General features: G+C 38.1%; 1 protein-coding gene across 1 annotated transcript in view; it reads left to right on the forward strand.

The window, feature by feature from the left end:
- PTPRN2 (protein tyrosine phosphatase receptor type N2) overlaps positions 1 to 12,579 on the forward strand; it is a 665,205-nt gene that overhangs the window by 249,401 nt on the left and 403,225 nt on the right. Inside the window, exons 6-7 of the mRNA XM_049798257.1 lie at positions 2,748 to 3,219; positions 10,475 to 10,729. Of these exons, the coding sequence (XP_049654214.1) occupies positions 2,748 to 3,219; positions 10,475 to 10,729 (727 nt within the window). The remainder of the gene's footprint in view (positions 1 to 2,747; positions 3,220 to 10,474; positions 10,730 to 12,579) is intronic.

Consider the following 12,579-nt stretch of genomic DNA (forward strand, 5'->3'; position numbering starts at 1 on the left):
CTACCCAAAGTGTGACCTGTCAAGCTGCTGAGAGACAGCTCCTTCTTGATAGAGGTGCAGCTCTGAGGCCAGGACTGGCACTTACTTATATCCAATTTGTGTACAATCACTTGGTGGTTTTGTTGTGTTTTCTTTCTTGATGTGCTTGTTGTCTGCAAGAGCAGGAAATCATGGATCTCTTAATGTTAAACGATATTTGGACTTGTTAAATAGCTCATCAAAAGCCAGCCCACATCTCCTCACCCTAATCTTTCACAAGTGGTTTGAGAGTGTCTAGCAGTTTTGCTCCCCCTAAGACTTGATTTATTAGTAAAGCTTTAGAGGCAAAAGAGGCAGCTGGATGTAGGACAGAGATCCAAATTAGGGTATAGTTCACAAGCTGCATTGAGCTGATTTAGTGTTTTTCCATGGCTGAATGGGGAATGTCCTTTTTCCCCCCATCATGTTTCTCCCTTTCCCAGCTCCCTGTGCTTCCTTCCCTTGTACCCAGAAGGTCTTCAAATGGTGGCAAGGTAGGGACTACAGGGGTGGAAAAGGCAAATGGCAGTTTATATGAATTCTCTGTAAACGGCTTGGTGTGTCTGGGACCGCTTTGTGTCATCCTCTGCAGTTCCTTCGAGGGAGTAAGTATCATTAGAGAGTTAATTACCCCATGCAAAGACCCGTTGAAATTGAGAGATAAATACACTCGACTAGTAGTTTTTCACATCTAGGATTTGCTATTAAGTATGTAAACAGTGTTCAACTTGTATTTTGACAACTGGCTCCCCTCTTGGTGTTGATCAGAGCAGTGCATACCCTGCAGCTGGTGCACTGAACCAGAGCTACATTGCTGTTGTTTGATACAGTTCCCAGGGGACATTAAAATTTTTCATACGCAAAGCTGCTTGATCTCTAGCTCTATATTCTTTGACACTGTCTTACTCTAGCCCAATTTCTTGGCATTAACAAAACACGTTTCTATGTTAAAGACCACCTGCAGAAGTCAAAAGCCTTGCATTGATGGATCACAAGCCAAAAAATCCAAAGTGCCTTTTTTTCTGTAATAAAGTTGCATAAGCCATAAATCTACAAATCATGATATGGAATCATGGAATGAACCTCTTCAGTCATTTCTCAGGGGGAGGATAACCCTCTTGGAGAACAAGATTTATGAATATATATTATAAAATCAGCTGACTGTTATCAGAAGAAGTAAAATTGTTCAGATGGAGAGCAAAATTATTGTCCATAAATAAAGAACTAGATAAAATCTAAAAGTTTTTATTCATCTCTGGAATAGCTCATCAGCCTTACTTATTTTGCCTTTACAAAGTCCATTAGGAAATACATAAATAATGATTTTTCTGGCCAAATTCTACTAATTGTTATCCTCTGAGGTGTATAGTCTCTGCACTCTATAGGTATTTTGCAGCTCTTTCTGTCCCAAACCATTATGCTATCAGTGCACAGGGACACCAGTGATCCACTATCATTTATAGCAGTGAGAGCTGAAATAATCCCTGTCCTAAGTTTCCCACATGGTAATGTAGTTTGTATGACAGTTTAATCAAGCAACCACAGCTGAAAGGCAGGACTCATTCTTCAACACGCATATGGTATGGGATGCAACTTCAGCAATGTCCTGAAGGAATTATAAACAAAGAATCTAACTGGAATAATTCTGAATATAAGTAAAACTGTTCAAATTTGTATTTAGCAGGGAGTGAAGAAAAAATATTTTTTAAATTATTTAGGAGGGTGGAACCAGTTTGTCAAAACCAAAAAGTCCTGCGTTCAGGTTGTGATCATAAGAAAAATATCTCTAGGATTAAATTATGGTAAATGTAATACTAATTAATGAGTTTATTGTTTCATGTGCTGGATAGAGGCTTAACGTCCTTAAGGGAAATTTAGAATTTGTCCTCAAAACTAAATTTCATCAACAACAACAACAACAAAAAGATCAATGAAAAAAAATAAATGTTGTCTTGCAATGCTAGATTCCCAGGTGGTGCATCCTTGAAAATCTGGAACTGAAAATAGAAAACTCTAATGCCAGCCCTCCTTTCCACGTTTTTCCCAGCACTTTTTCAACAAAAATGTGGTTTTAGTTTGATTGAAACATTTTTTACATTCTTGTTTAATTTGCTGAGTTGTTTTACCTGAAAATAATAAACTAATTAAAAACCAATTTAAATGCTGGTTTTACATTTCTTTATACTGTCAGAGGACATATTGATTAGGGATTTAATTTAGTGAAAAAAAATAAAAGATTTCATTTCAAATAGAACAAGGTTTTTCATATATACAAAAGATTTGGGTTTTTTTCTTGGTGTTCTTTAAAAAATGACATTTTTTATTTGACTTGTTAGTTTTTGGTAAGTAACTTAAAAAAAAGTTATTCTCACAAGTCTCGTAAAAACCAAAGGGAAAGTGGCTTTACTAAATTTTCTTTCTCCGACTGAATAAAAATAGTGTGTACATAGTTAACATCAAGTTTGAATTGTATCATTCTTTCTCTAATCTCTTTCTCTTGCTTTTTAAGAATTTAATAGACTGTTTTACAAAATTTACTGAAGTCATAGTGCCTCTTTAAAGCAAACTTACTAGTTTGAGGTTTGCAATCTACATATGCATTACAGATTCTAATTACTGTTTTCCTGGGTGGTAAAACACTAAGGGTTATGCCTGTGATTCCTGCATAACAATAAGCATCACAAAGCAATAATGACCTGGTCCTTTTTTCCACCTTCTACTCTCTCTAGAGCTACGTCTATAATGATCCCATCAGGTACTACATGATGCAAAAACCCAAAGAGCGAGCACGTCCTTTGGCTCATGCATCAACATCCCATCAACAGCACACGGAAAATCTCCTTGGAAGGACCTTCAACCAGCCTCAGCCAGACAAGTTCTCGCCAGAGTCAGAAATGGGGCTTGACCAAAAAACTCTGATGGCAGCACTGCATACGTACATCACTCGGAACTTGTCAGCGCAAAGCAATGATAAAAGCTCTCAGAGCAGGACTAAAGGGTCTCACATTTATGCCGATAGATTCTACCCTTCGCAAGTCAGTCCTTTTGATGGAAATTTTGCCAAAGGAAAAGCAGATTTTAAAATGAAGAAGCTGTTCCAGCCAAGACCTGCATCTGGAGTGCTGGGGCCAACCCCTGAGATGCTGAATCATAAGTCTGCTTCCCAGGATGATCCAAAGGACCCTCTGAGTGTAGTGGATGGTAAAGTCGATTTTTACTTATTTTAACTTCTCTGAAGTTTCCCTTATGTTCACTGAGCATTTTTGAGAAAAAAAATTAAAAAAAGTAGACATTCTGATATATCTCCTACTATTGGCATATTTGTATCTACCATAATACTCTCAGTAATAATGTTCACCATTCTAACTACTCTTTCCCTGCAAACATCTACCCACATTCTTCAACCCACCTTCCATATGCATGCAGAAATATATGGCACTCAGTAAGATGTAGCATTTATGTAACTTGTTGTATTTTCAAAGTATTTTACAAACAACACGTAATTATGGGTACATCTTTGCTCTCAAATCTGGTTTTATGCATGCATCCCACACTATATATAGGTAATATAGAAATGCCTGGTTTTGTTCCATTTTTCTGTATTTAACTAGAAATGCAAGGACCATGGGTAAAATTCAAAGTTAGACACAGAAATTAACACTAAGATAAATTCTGGTGCAGAACACAGGGAGGGGAGGAGTCTGTCAATTATGTGGATAGGTGGACACCGAATGTTGCAGGAAAGTGGGATTGCATCTAGTTTTGGCTGGACATTCTATAACGAACAACCCATTTGCTGGATTTTAACCTTTTTTTGCTAATGCTGTTTAACAATGACCCAATCCTGATTTCTTTTGTATGTGATAGTTTGACAAATAGTTAAATGGAGATGGAGTGTAACATCTCACGGGACCCTGTGATACCCTTTAAGTGCTGCTTTGTAAGACGAGATGCGTCTTCATGGCATGGCTGGGGATCAGGTAGAGTTTAGAAAATAACTGGCATTCATTTTATTGTTTCTTTAAACTAATCTAACTATTGATGTTATTCCAGTGGTTCAGAATGCCTGAAAAATGAAAGAATTGAACCTCAGCCATTGCCAAGCAGTTACATCTGTTACACTGTAGTCACCACTATCCCAATGGATTTAGGTGATATGTAAGAGGGTTCCTTTGAATCCCTTCTGTACTTATTATCATCCATAGACTTTAATGTTCTTTGATTTGTTTTGGTGTGGGTTTTTTTCGTAAAACCGAACACACAGAAATGTCAAAGTTGCAGCAGAGGAAGGATAATGCTTGCAATCTAAAGGATGCTCAGAAGTGAAAGCATTCTTGGTATGGTGCCCAGAGATAATAGGTTTCAAGGAACGAACTATAATGTAAAATCAAATCCAGGTGGCACAGTAAGTCTCTTGCACAGGTTAGACAATTTTGTTGCTAGACTCAAAACAAACTAGGCACATGCTGGTTTCATTATCCTCCAGCTGTTCCACTTCACCTTTCCTGGTAGGAGCCAACCGGGAAAAAAATGCTTAACACTTAGAGGGAATAACATGTTTCACAATTCATTGGGTTGTGCTACTTTGACTTCACATACATAATGTGCCCTGTAGGAACTTCTTCCATTGCATTAGCTTTTAAATGTTGCATAGACATAAAATTGTGAATCGTTTGAGTAGGAAATAATACAGTTTCCTTTGTATTTTTGAGCCACTTAACAGTCTCATAAGGAAGTGGGGAGGACAGACCCCAGCGTATTCATTGTTTAAAATGCTGTCCATTGGAATGATGGTGGTTTGGATTCAGATTTGCCAGGCTGACCACACCATCTCTTTCTGCTTTTAACCTTTCTTCAACCTCTCTGGTGCTTCAGGATTTTTGTATGCTTGTGGGTTATTATGCTCTTGCGCTCTCTAAACCACAGAACTGTTCAGGAACTGGAAAGCATGGGGTACAGTCACATGAGCTCAGTTCTCTGCTGCATCTGATATGGGATTAGACAGAGGAATTTGACCGCGAGAACAATCCAGAAGGTACTGAGCAGATTAACACTGAGAATTGCTGCAAAACAGTGGCAGGTAAATTAGCTAACTGCACCCTGAAGGAGAAATACAAGAGAAGGAAATGTGGAGCTATTTTTCTATCAGATTTGGAAACTGTTACCTCTAGGAGTAGCATGATGTGCGTGGGTACTGCCTTTGTAGTCACTGTGCTATAGTGGAATGGTTAATCTGCCTTCTGCACCAGCCGTATTTAGGATTTGGCTCAGTTTTAAGTGATTTGTTCTAGTCTGTTTATTTTTGGTGTATTAAATATTACAGAATACATCTCTCTGTTGCTTTGGAAAGGTCACAAAATTAGTAATTCAGATGCCTTTTTTTCAAAAAATAACAAACTTCCACGTTTGTAAAGCAAAAATATTTTTGTACGTTTTCTGTCTTGGAAAGCTGTGGTCACCAGTCCATGTGGCGCCCAGCTGCTGAGGGTAGCTAATGTGTGGCCAGGGGGGTGATGGGGTAGAAGAAGACAGACCACCCTGTGGGACTGCTAGCAAAGTTCCTGCTGCCGTACCATTGGGCCGTCAGGCAAGCTCCTCTTGTTACCGACTAGGGGAATTCTACTCCTGAAGCTGATATTAAAAATTGCATCATCTAAGATGCGTGTGCCTTTACTGTCATCGTGGTTCTAAGGCGACTATGAAAGGCAACTTGCCTTCTTCAGTTCAGAAGCCGGAGCTAAGGGAGAAGTCTGGTTTGCAGTACAAGCCCTGTGAATCATGGGCAAGCATTGCCGATTCTGTTTAGAAGGGGTCAGTGGGAGACTATAACGGCTGTGCGCAGGTACATGCACGTTCGAGTACACGTGCTGCTTAAGTGATGTGCCATTGCTGTACCCATCTGCTTTTTGGTCTTTCTCCAACAATATTTTCTGATTTTAATAAATTAATCATAATTTCCTTTAATTACCCAAAGGTATTTGTAAATAGATGCACTGATATTTATTTGTGTATCAGCCTTGTCCAATAATATGCAAATGATATACAAACATGGACAGGTGCCATAACAAGAAGTGGAAGCATCCGTATTTAAAATGGGCATGTATTAACATCATATCAGTAACCTCAGGAAATTAGCACATCTCTTTGTGTAGACTTCCATTTCACCAAGCTGTTACAGACATTTTGGTGACTGTTCCTCCTAGTGTACACTGAAAACATGATGTTCTTCATCCTTACTAGCTTTGGTAATCGTCTTTGGTCCCTGACATTTTAGGTCACACTTGCAGTTGTTCGGTAAAGGTAACATATAACGCCTAAGTTTTCCTCATGTTGACACAAGTATTTAGGAGTTTGTTTGATGAACTGTGCCCAGGTGGCATTGACCAGGGCAGGAACAGCAGCATCACAGGAGCAGGAGGCTCCTCTGAAACACGTTTATTTAATGAATTAGGAGGACCTGCAGTGAGCCTCTTAGTATTATCTGGAGTAGGGCCTGTGGCCATATGTTTTCTCATGTGATTCCCTGCCCCGTTCCCCCATTTCCATTTTGTTTGAGATTGAGACTAATTTGTTATTGACTATGAACCTGTGGAAGTGGACTGAAGAGGTAAGACTTGGCTAAGATAATAGGTACAGAGAAAAGTTAGTTTGGAAAGAATGAAATGGAATGGAAATGACAAGGTAATATTGACAGTGTGTTGTTGAGTAGCTCATTAGTTCGTCTTGACAGGTGGCTGGGAAACAACAGAAATAAACAAAAACCTAGTAGTGCTACATTAATATAGCTCTTTTAATCATATATGTCCTGAAATATAATTCCCTTTTAAGATTTGTCTTCAAATATTGATGTAATGGCCCGTGACTAGCTTGAATAAAATGTAACAGGCAAACGCAGAAGCAAATTATTTTTCTGAGGTTCAAAATTTGCTTTCAGCTTAGAAACCTCAGGTTGCTGATTTTTCAAATCAGAATTTTGAGCTACTTTTGACTTGAATCTGCTGCTGAATTTGTGTAATTTGAACTAGCTTTTTTATCATAAATGAATGAACATTGTACAACTTTTAGTCAATGACGCAATTGCTTTTATGCTGTTCTGTTTGCTGGAATTTGCTTGAAACACCTCCCTGTGCATTTTGCTAAAAACTTCATAGTGTTACTAACCACTCTTTTGAAGCATTTTAAGAATCTTGGTCCCCTTCTCAGAAAACAGATAAACTGTCAGGACTTTAAGTAACATTAACGCTGAGTAAACTTGAGAATCTGAGAGTCCAAATTTTGAAAAAATGGTGCTACTAGGCATGTAAGTGTTTTTGAATTTTTTTCATAAATCCGATTTCTTGGTAAGATGTTTCCTAATAGCTTGAAAATCACAGTAACTGAATGACATTCTCCTCAATGTGTTATGGCTAGAAAGCAAGGGTTCTAAGTCAAGGGAAAAGAAATGTGGTTTCTGTTCTGAAGTTGATCAAATCAAAAATGCTTCAAAAATATTGTAGGAAAGTGAGCAAGTGATCCTAAAGCAGTCAGTACCATTTAATAGGAAATGTAACCTGGATTGTGGGAAACTCAACTTCAAGGTTCTAATCAGCTGGCTGTTTTGGGCATGTTCTCTCTTCTTTTGCCTAAAATTAAATATTAATGAATGATGTTAGTGAGACTTAGAAGCCTTTCATTCTTGACAGAGATGTTTTCTAAGACCATTCCACATTTACAAGGGGTTTAGAAACACAGAAGTGGATTCTTCGTCTCCACTGAAAATAATTATGAACATTTGTAAATATTATTCCAGACGGTTGCAAAACCCTTCAAAATCCCATTCATAGATTGTTAGCTGCTACACATCATGGGTTATTCACATCAGTGGATAAATGGCAAACACTCTTGAAAAAAAAAGTAACAGAAGTCATCACAGTTTTCATTTTTTTGTAGGCACACTGATGTCAGGTAATCAAACAGTGTTCCGAGAACACTTTTTCCTACTGTGGTGTGCCTTGCAGTGCGTCTTTATGCATTTTGTTGAAAAGTTTTAGTTTTGATTTGGAACTGACATATATTCTGCCTTTTCTTTGCTGACTTTATTAGCTCTGCTTCAATAATTCAGGTTTTTCTGTCAGGTTATTGCCCAATGGATCTACAAAACATAAGAACAGAAATTATACCTATGCAGACACAAGGCTTTTCCAGTAATCTGGCAGTGCTGGTATTCCTACAGCTTAATTTCCTGCATTGCTGTGATGTGTAACATCTTCTCCAAATGGCCACCTTCCTGGTAGCTGTTGTGTTTCTTGAAAAAGTGTCTTGAACTCAGTTTGTTCAAGTCTAGTGAAAACTTTATTGCAATTTGGATCAATTTGCTCCTGTAGATTACCTTCCTAAACAAAAGCATTTGGTCATTATATTTTTACTATATTATTAAATTCATGACAGGGGATGGATACAATACAATGAAATGCAGAAAGGAAAGTATTCAAAGATTTCTGTGAAGTGTTACTCAGCTTCCATCAAACTTCGGTCGTAATTTTGCTGCCTCCAAATATCTCGGTCAGAGAGTTTGGCATAGATCATGAGATTAAGTCTTAGACTCTCATTACTGAACACTTTCTTTCCTGTAGAAAGCACTCTGCTATTTCAGTATGGTACCATAATCTTTGTTGGCTGCCATAGTTTGAAGCAGCATCATAGATTTAACTTATCTTTTTTAGTGATAGTAGCACTTAAGTGTGTTTAAAACTATGTTTAAGAAAATTTCAGAAGTTCACAGCATACAACCTCAGCTGAATATTATAATGAAATCAATAGAATTTTGTAACATCATCATGGGACATTATTGGAAAGATGTATCCTTTTAACCTGGAAAAGCAAGTACATCAAAGTACCACCTTCCCCATTTGCCGAACACCTCTGACTCACAGTAAACCTACTATTTAAGCTGCTTAAGTTATCTTGGTTTAGGGAAAACAGCGTTAGTTTAGCTGGTGAATTATGGGCCAGGTCAGAGGAAATTAATCTCTGCCTTGAAATGGCATTGAGAAGCTGATGGTCAGCTGCAGGTTCTAACTTCTTCAGCTAACACTGTGGGGGCCAAAGAATGACAGACGTGCCCAAGGTCTTGGCCTCTTTTTCCCAGTGACAAATAATCCTTGATTCTTGTCTCCCCGCAAAATCACAAGTGTTCTGCTGCATCTTCCCTGGAGCAGAAGAGTCTCTAACTATATCTTCTTCTTCTTTCCTAGTCTCTTAACTACTTCTTCCTCCTTTGCTGTGAAAAGCAAAACCTTCTCTTTAGCCCTTTTTCCGGTACTGTTTTCCCCTTTGTGCACCTACTTCTTAATTCACTTTCATGCAAGCCTGAAAGCTCACAGCGTGGTCCCAAAGTCTTGTTTACAGATGATAATGAACATGTCCAGCCACAGGGCTTAACAGGGAGAACGTTGCCATAAGAAAAAAGATTGGATGTTGCCTTCAAACTGCTTATATATAAATCCATACATTCAGCAGAGATTTGAAAGCAGTCCAAATCTTCCTCTTACACAATACTACCTATGTAAAAGAGTTTTCTTGCTTGCATGCATATGCATATGTATGCTAAATTCCTGATCAGCATGAATAAGCAGAACAGAGGCGTGATTGAAAATGGTTTTGGTATGCTAGACTGAGCCCTACATTTAGCATCTCATCCTCCAAGAGACGTTAGGAGTTACACAGAATGGTACTGAAGGATACACGCAGTCAGAAAAGTACCTTCCCTGAAGAGCTGTTATGCTACATTATCTAGCTCACCTTTAATATCCATTGTCCTTGAATTTCCTCATCTTCAAAACTTTTTTCACATCAAGGTTGTATTGTTGTTTTGGTTTTGGCTTTTTTTGTGGTGGTTTTGTTTTGTTTTGTTTTGTTTTGTTTTCCCTAAAAGTAAGTCCATTTGCTTTTCCTGGCCCGGAACGTCATCTTAACATTTCTTTCCTCAATGTGACTGGTAAAACATTCACAGCTGACAAACCGAACCAGTAAAGTTCACTTTTGACAAAATACATATTTTCCAAGAGAAATCAATACAATTTAGAAGATTTGTTCATTACATATCCATGTATGTAATGGACATATATCCATATCCACTTCTGATTGAAGAGGAGCCTTTTGAAAGACAAAATATCTGACTTTTTTTTCCAGAGCTCTGTATAGCTATTCACCTTGCAAAAAAACAAATCACCAAAGAAACCTGATCTCTAATAAACAGTAGCGTTGTTTGCGTTGTCTTGTTATAAATTCTAACATCCATTTATATTACGGTGTTTTCTGTAAAGATGGCAGCATGACTGTGTATGCACTCTTTTGGGAAACACTCTCCATGACGGAAAAGATATCTTTTAGGAAAAATGAAAGATACTTACTGATACAAGCACATATGCTTCATGTACGCAGCTAAATCTTGTGCTTCTGTTGTTTTGTGATCCAGAGGTACTTATTAAAGATGTATTGAAGGACCTAGAGAAACACCAAGTGAATGTGGAGAATCTCAGCTCAACAGAACTGGATGAGATTGCTGATACTATCGCCAATGCAATTCAAACCGTTGGCATTCAGGAAGAAACAGAAAAGAGTGCTGGAAAAACTAAAGAAGACAAAACAGAAGCACAAATAAAGAAAGGAGATGCTCAAGGAAGGGAAGAGGTTCAGAATGAATTAATGGAAAACAGTGTTAATATACCAGGTATTAATTCTAATAGTTAAGTACATCAAATGATAGCTACCCTAATTTTCCTTTATTGTTTCACAGCAGTGCTAGACTTTTCAAAATCAGTTTTAAAGAAGACAAGAGGAAAATTTCTGTATTTTTCCCTGAAGGCTGCAGAATTTTAGCTTTGTTGGTTTCTTTTTACAAGAGGTACTTTATTTACCAAAAATGCATCTGTTTGTGAACCCTTGGCCTTCCAGCTTCACAAACAACATAAACCTACATACCCAATTATATTAAAATACAAATTGCTTTATGTGTGGTCTAATTTCCCTTTCTTGAAAGAAAATGAGATGTTTAAGCAAAATCATAAAGAAAAATTATTATATTCCAAGAATGTTTTTCAAGATATATGGGGATAAAAATTATGTTTTACAGATAATCATTCTTCAATGTACCACAATTACTTGCAGAAGAAAGTCTTAGGTACAGGTAGAAAACTTTCCCTTTCCTGCTTAGGGAAATAAAAAGAGTTATTATGGTTATTTGCTTCTGTCTGGACACATGTTTTCCTGGTGGTGCAGATTCAGGAGCTGCAGTAATTGCCATTAAGGAGTTGATACCACAGTAAGACATAAGTTACCACTCACCTGTTCTCTATTTTAGGAATGTTATGATATCTAGGACACTAAAAACATATGTGTTGTGGTTTAACCCCAGCTGGCAGCTCAGCCCCACACAGTTGCTCGCTCACTCCCCCCCTGGTGAGATGGGGGAGAGAATTGGAAGGGTAAAAGTGAGAAAACTCATGGGTTGAAATAAAGACAGTTTAATAACTCAAGCAAAAGCCATGCACACAAGCAAAGCAAAACAAGGAATTCAGTCACTGTTTCCCACGGGCAGGCAGGTGTTCAGCCATCTCCAGGACAGCAGGGCTCCAGCACGCCTGACGGGGACTTGGGAAGATAAACACCATCACTCCCAATGTCCCCCCTCCCTTCTTCTTCCCCCAGCTTTATATACTGATCATGACATCCTATGGTCTGGAGTATCCCTTGGGTCAGTGGGGGTCAGCTGTCCCAGCTGTGTCCCCTCCCAACTCCTTGTGCCCCCCCAGCCTCCTCGCTGGTGGGGTGGGGGGAGAAGCAGAAGAGGCCTTGGCTCTGGGTAAGCAGAGCTCAGCAATAACGAAAACATCCCTGTGTTATCAGCACAAATCCAAAACACAGTCCCATACTAGCTACTATAAAGAAAATTAACTCTACCCCAGCCAAAACCAGCACAATATGCTATAAGTCATAAACAGTGATTTTAACTTAGTCTTTTTTTCATGGTGATATACTGAAATCCTTACTAGATAGGGATACTCTGGTTATTTTAATTGCCAATTCTTTTTGTAGATTAAAATGAGCAGACTTGAGGGTTTGTCTTGAACCATGCTGGGAGAAATGAATAAGACTCAGTTCATAAACCAAAAAGCCAGCATTATTTGACTGAGGTTAATGATGTGACTGCATATTATCACTGTAGTTAAACTGTAACATGGTTTTGGTAGACAATATCAATTGAAATAAGTCATCTTCCACCAAAATGCACATGAGGCGTGTATATGTCTCCCTTTTCTTTAATGTAAATGTCCATTCAGCTAGCTAGAGCCATTTTATTGCTTTTTTTTTTATATATTGATAAACTGATATGAAGATTGGACACTTAATTAGCAAAATAACACTATTACATTGGCTCTTGAAGTACTCTACCTATTGATCTTGCATTAATTTGCTATCGAAGTGGGCTTAGAATAACAATACTGAATTATACAGTGCTCTTTACTCTGCCCTTTCAGTTTTGATGTCTTAATGTTTAAATTGCATGAAAAGGCCACCACT

The sequence above is a fragment of the Accipiter gentilis genome, chromosome 4, assembly GCF_929443795.1.
Source record: "Accipiter gentilis chromosome 4, bAccGen1.1, whole genome shotgun sequence".
Lineage (NCBI taxonomy): Eukaryota > Metazoa > Chordata > Aves > Accipitriformes > Accipitridae > Astur > Astur gentilis.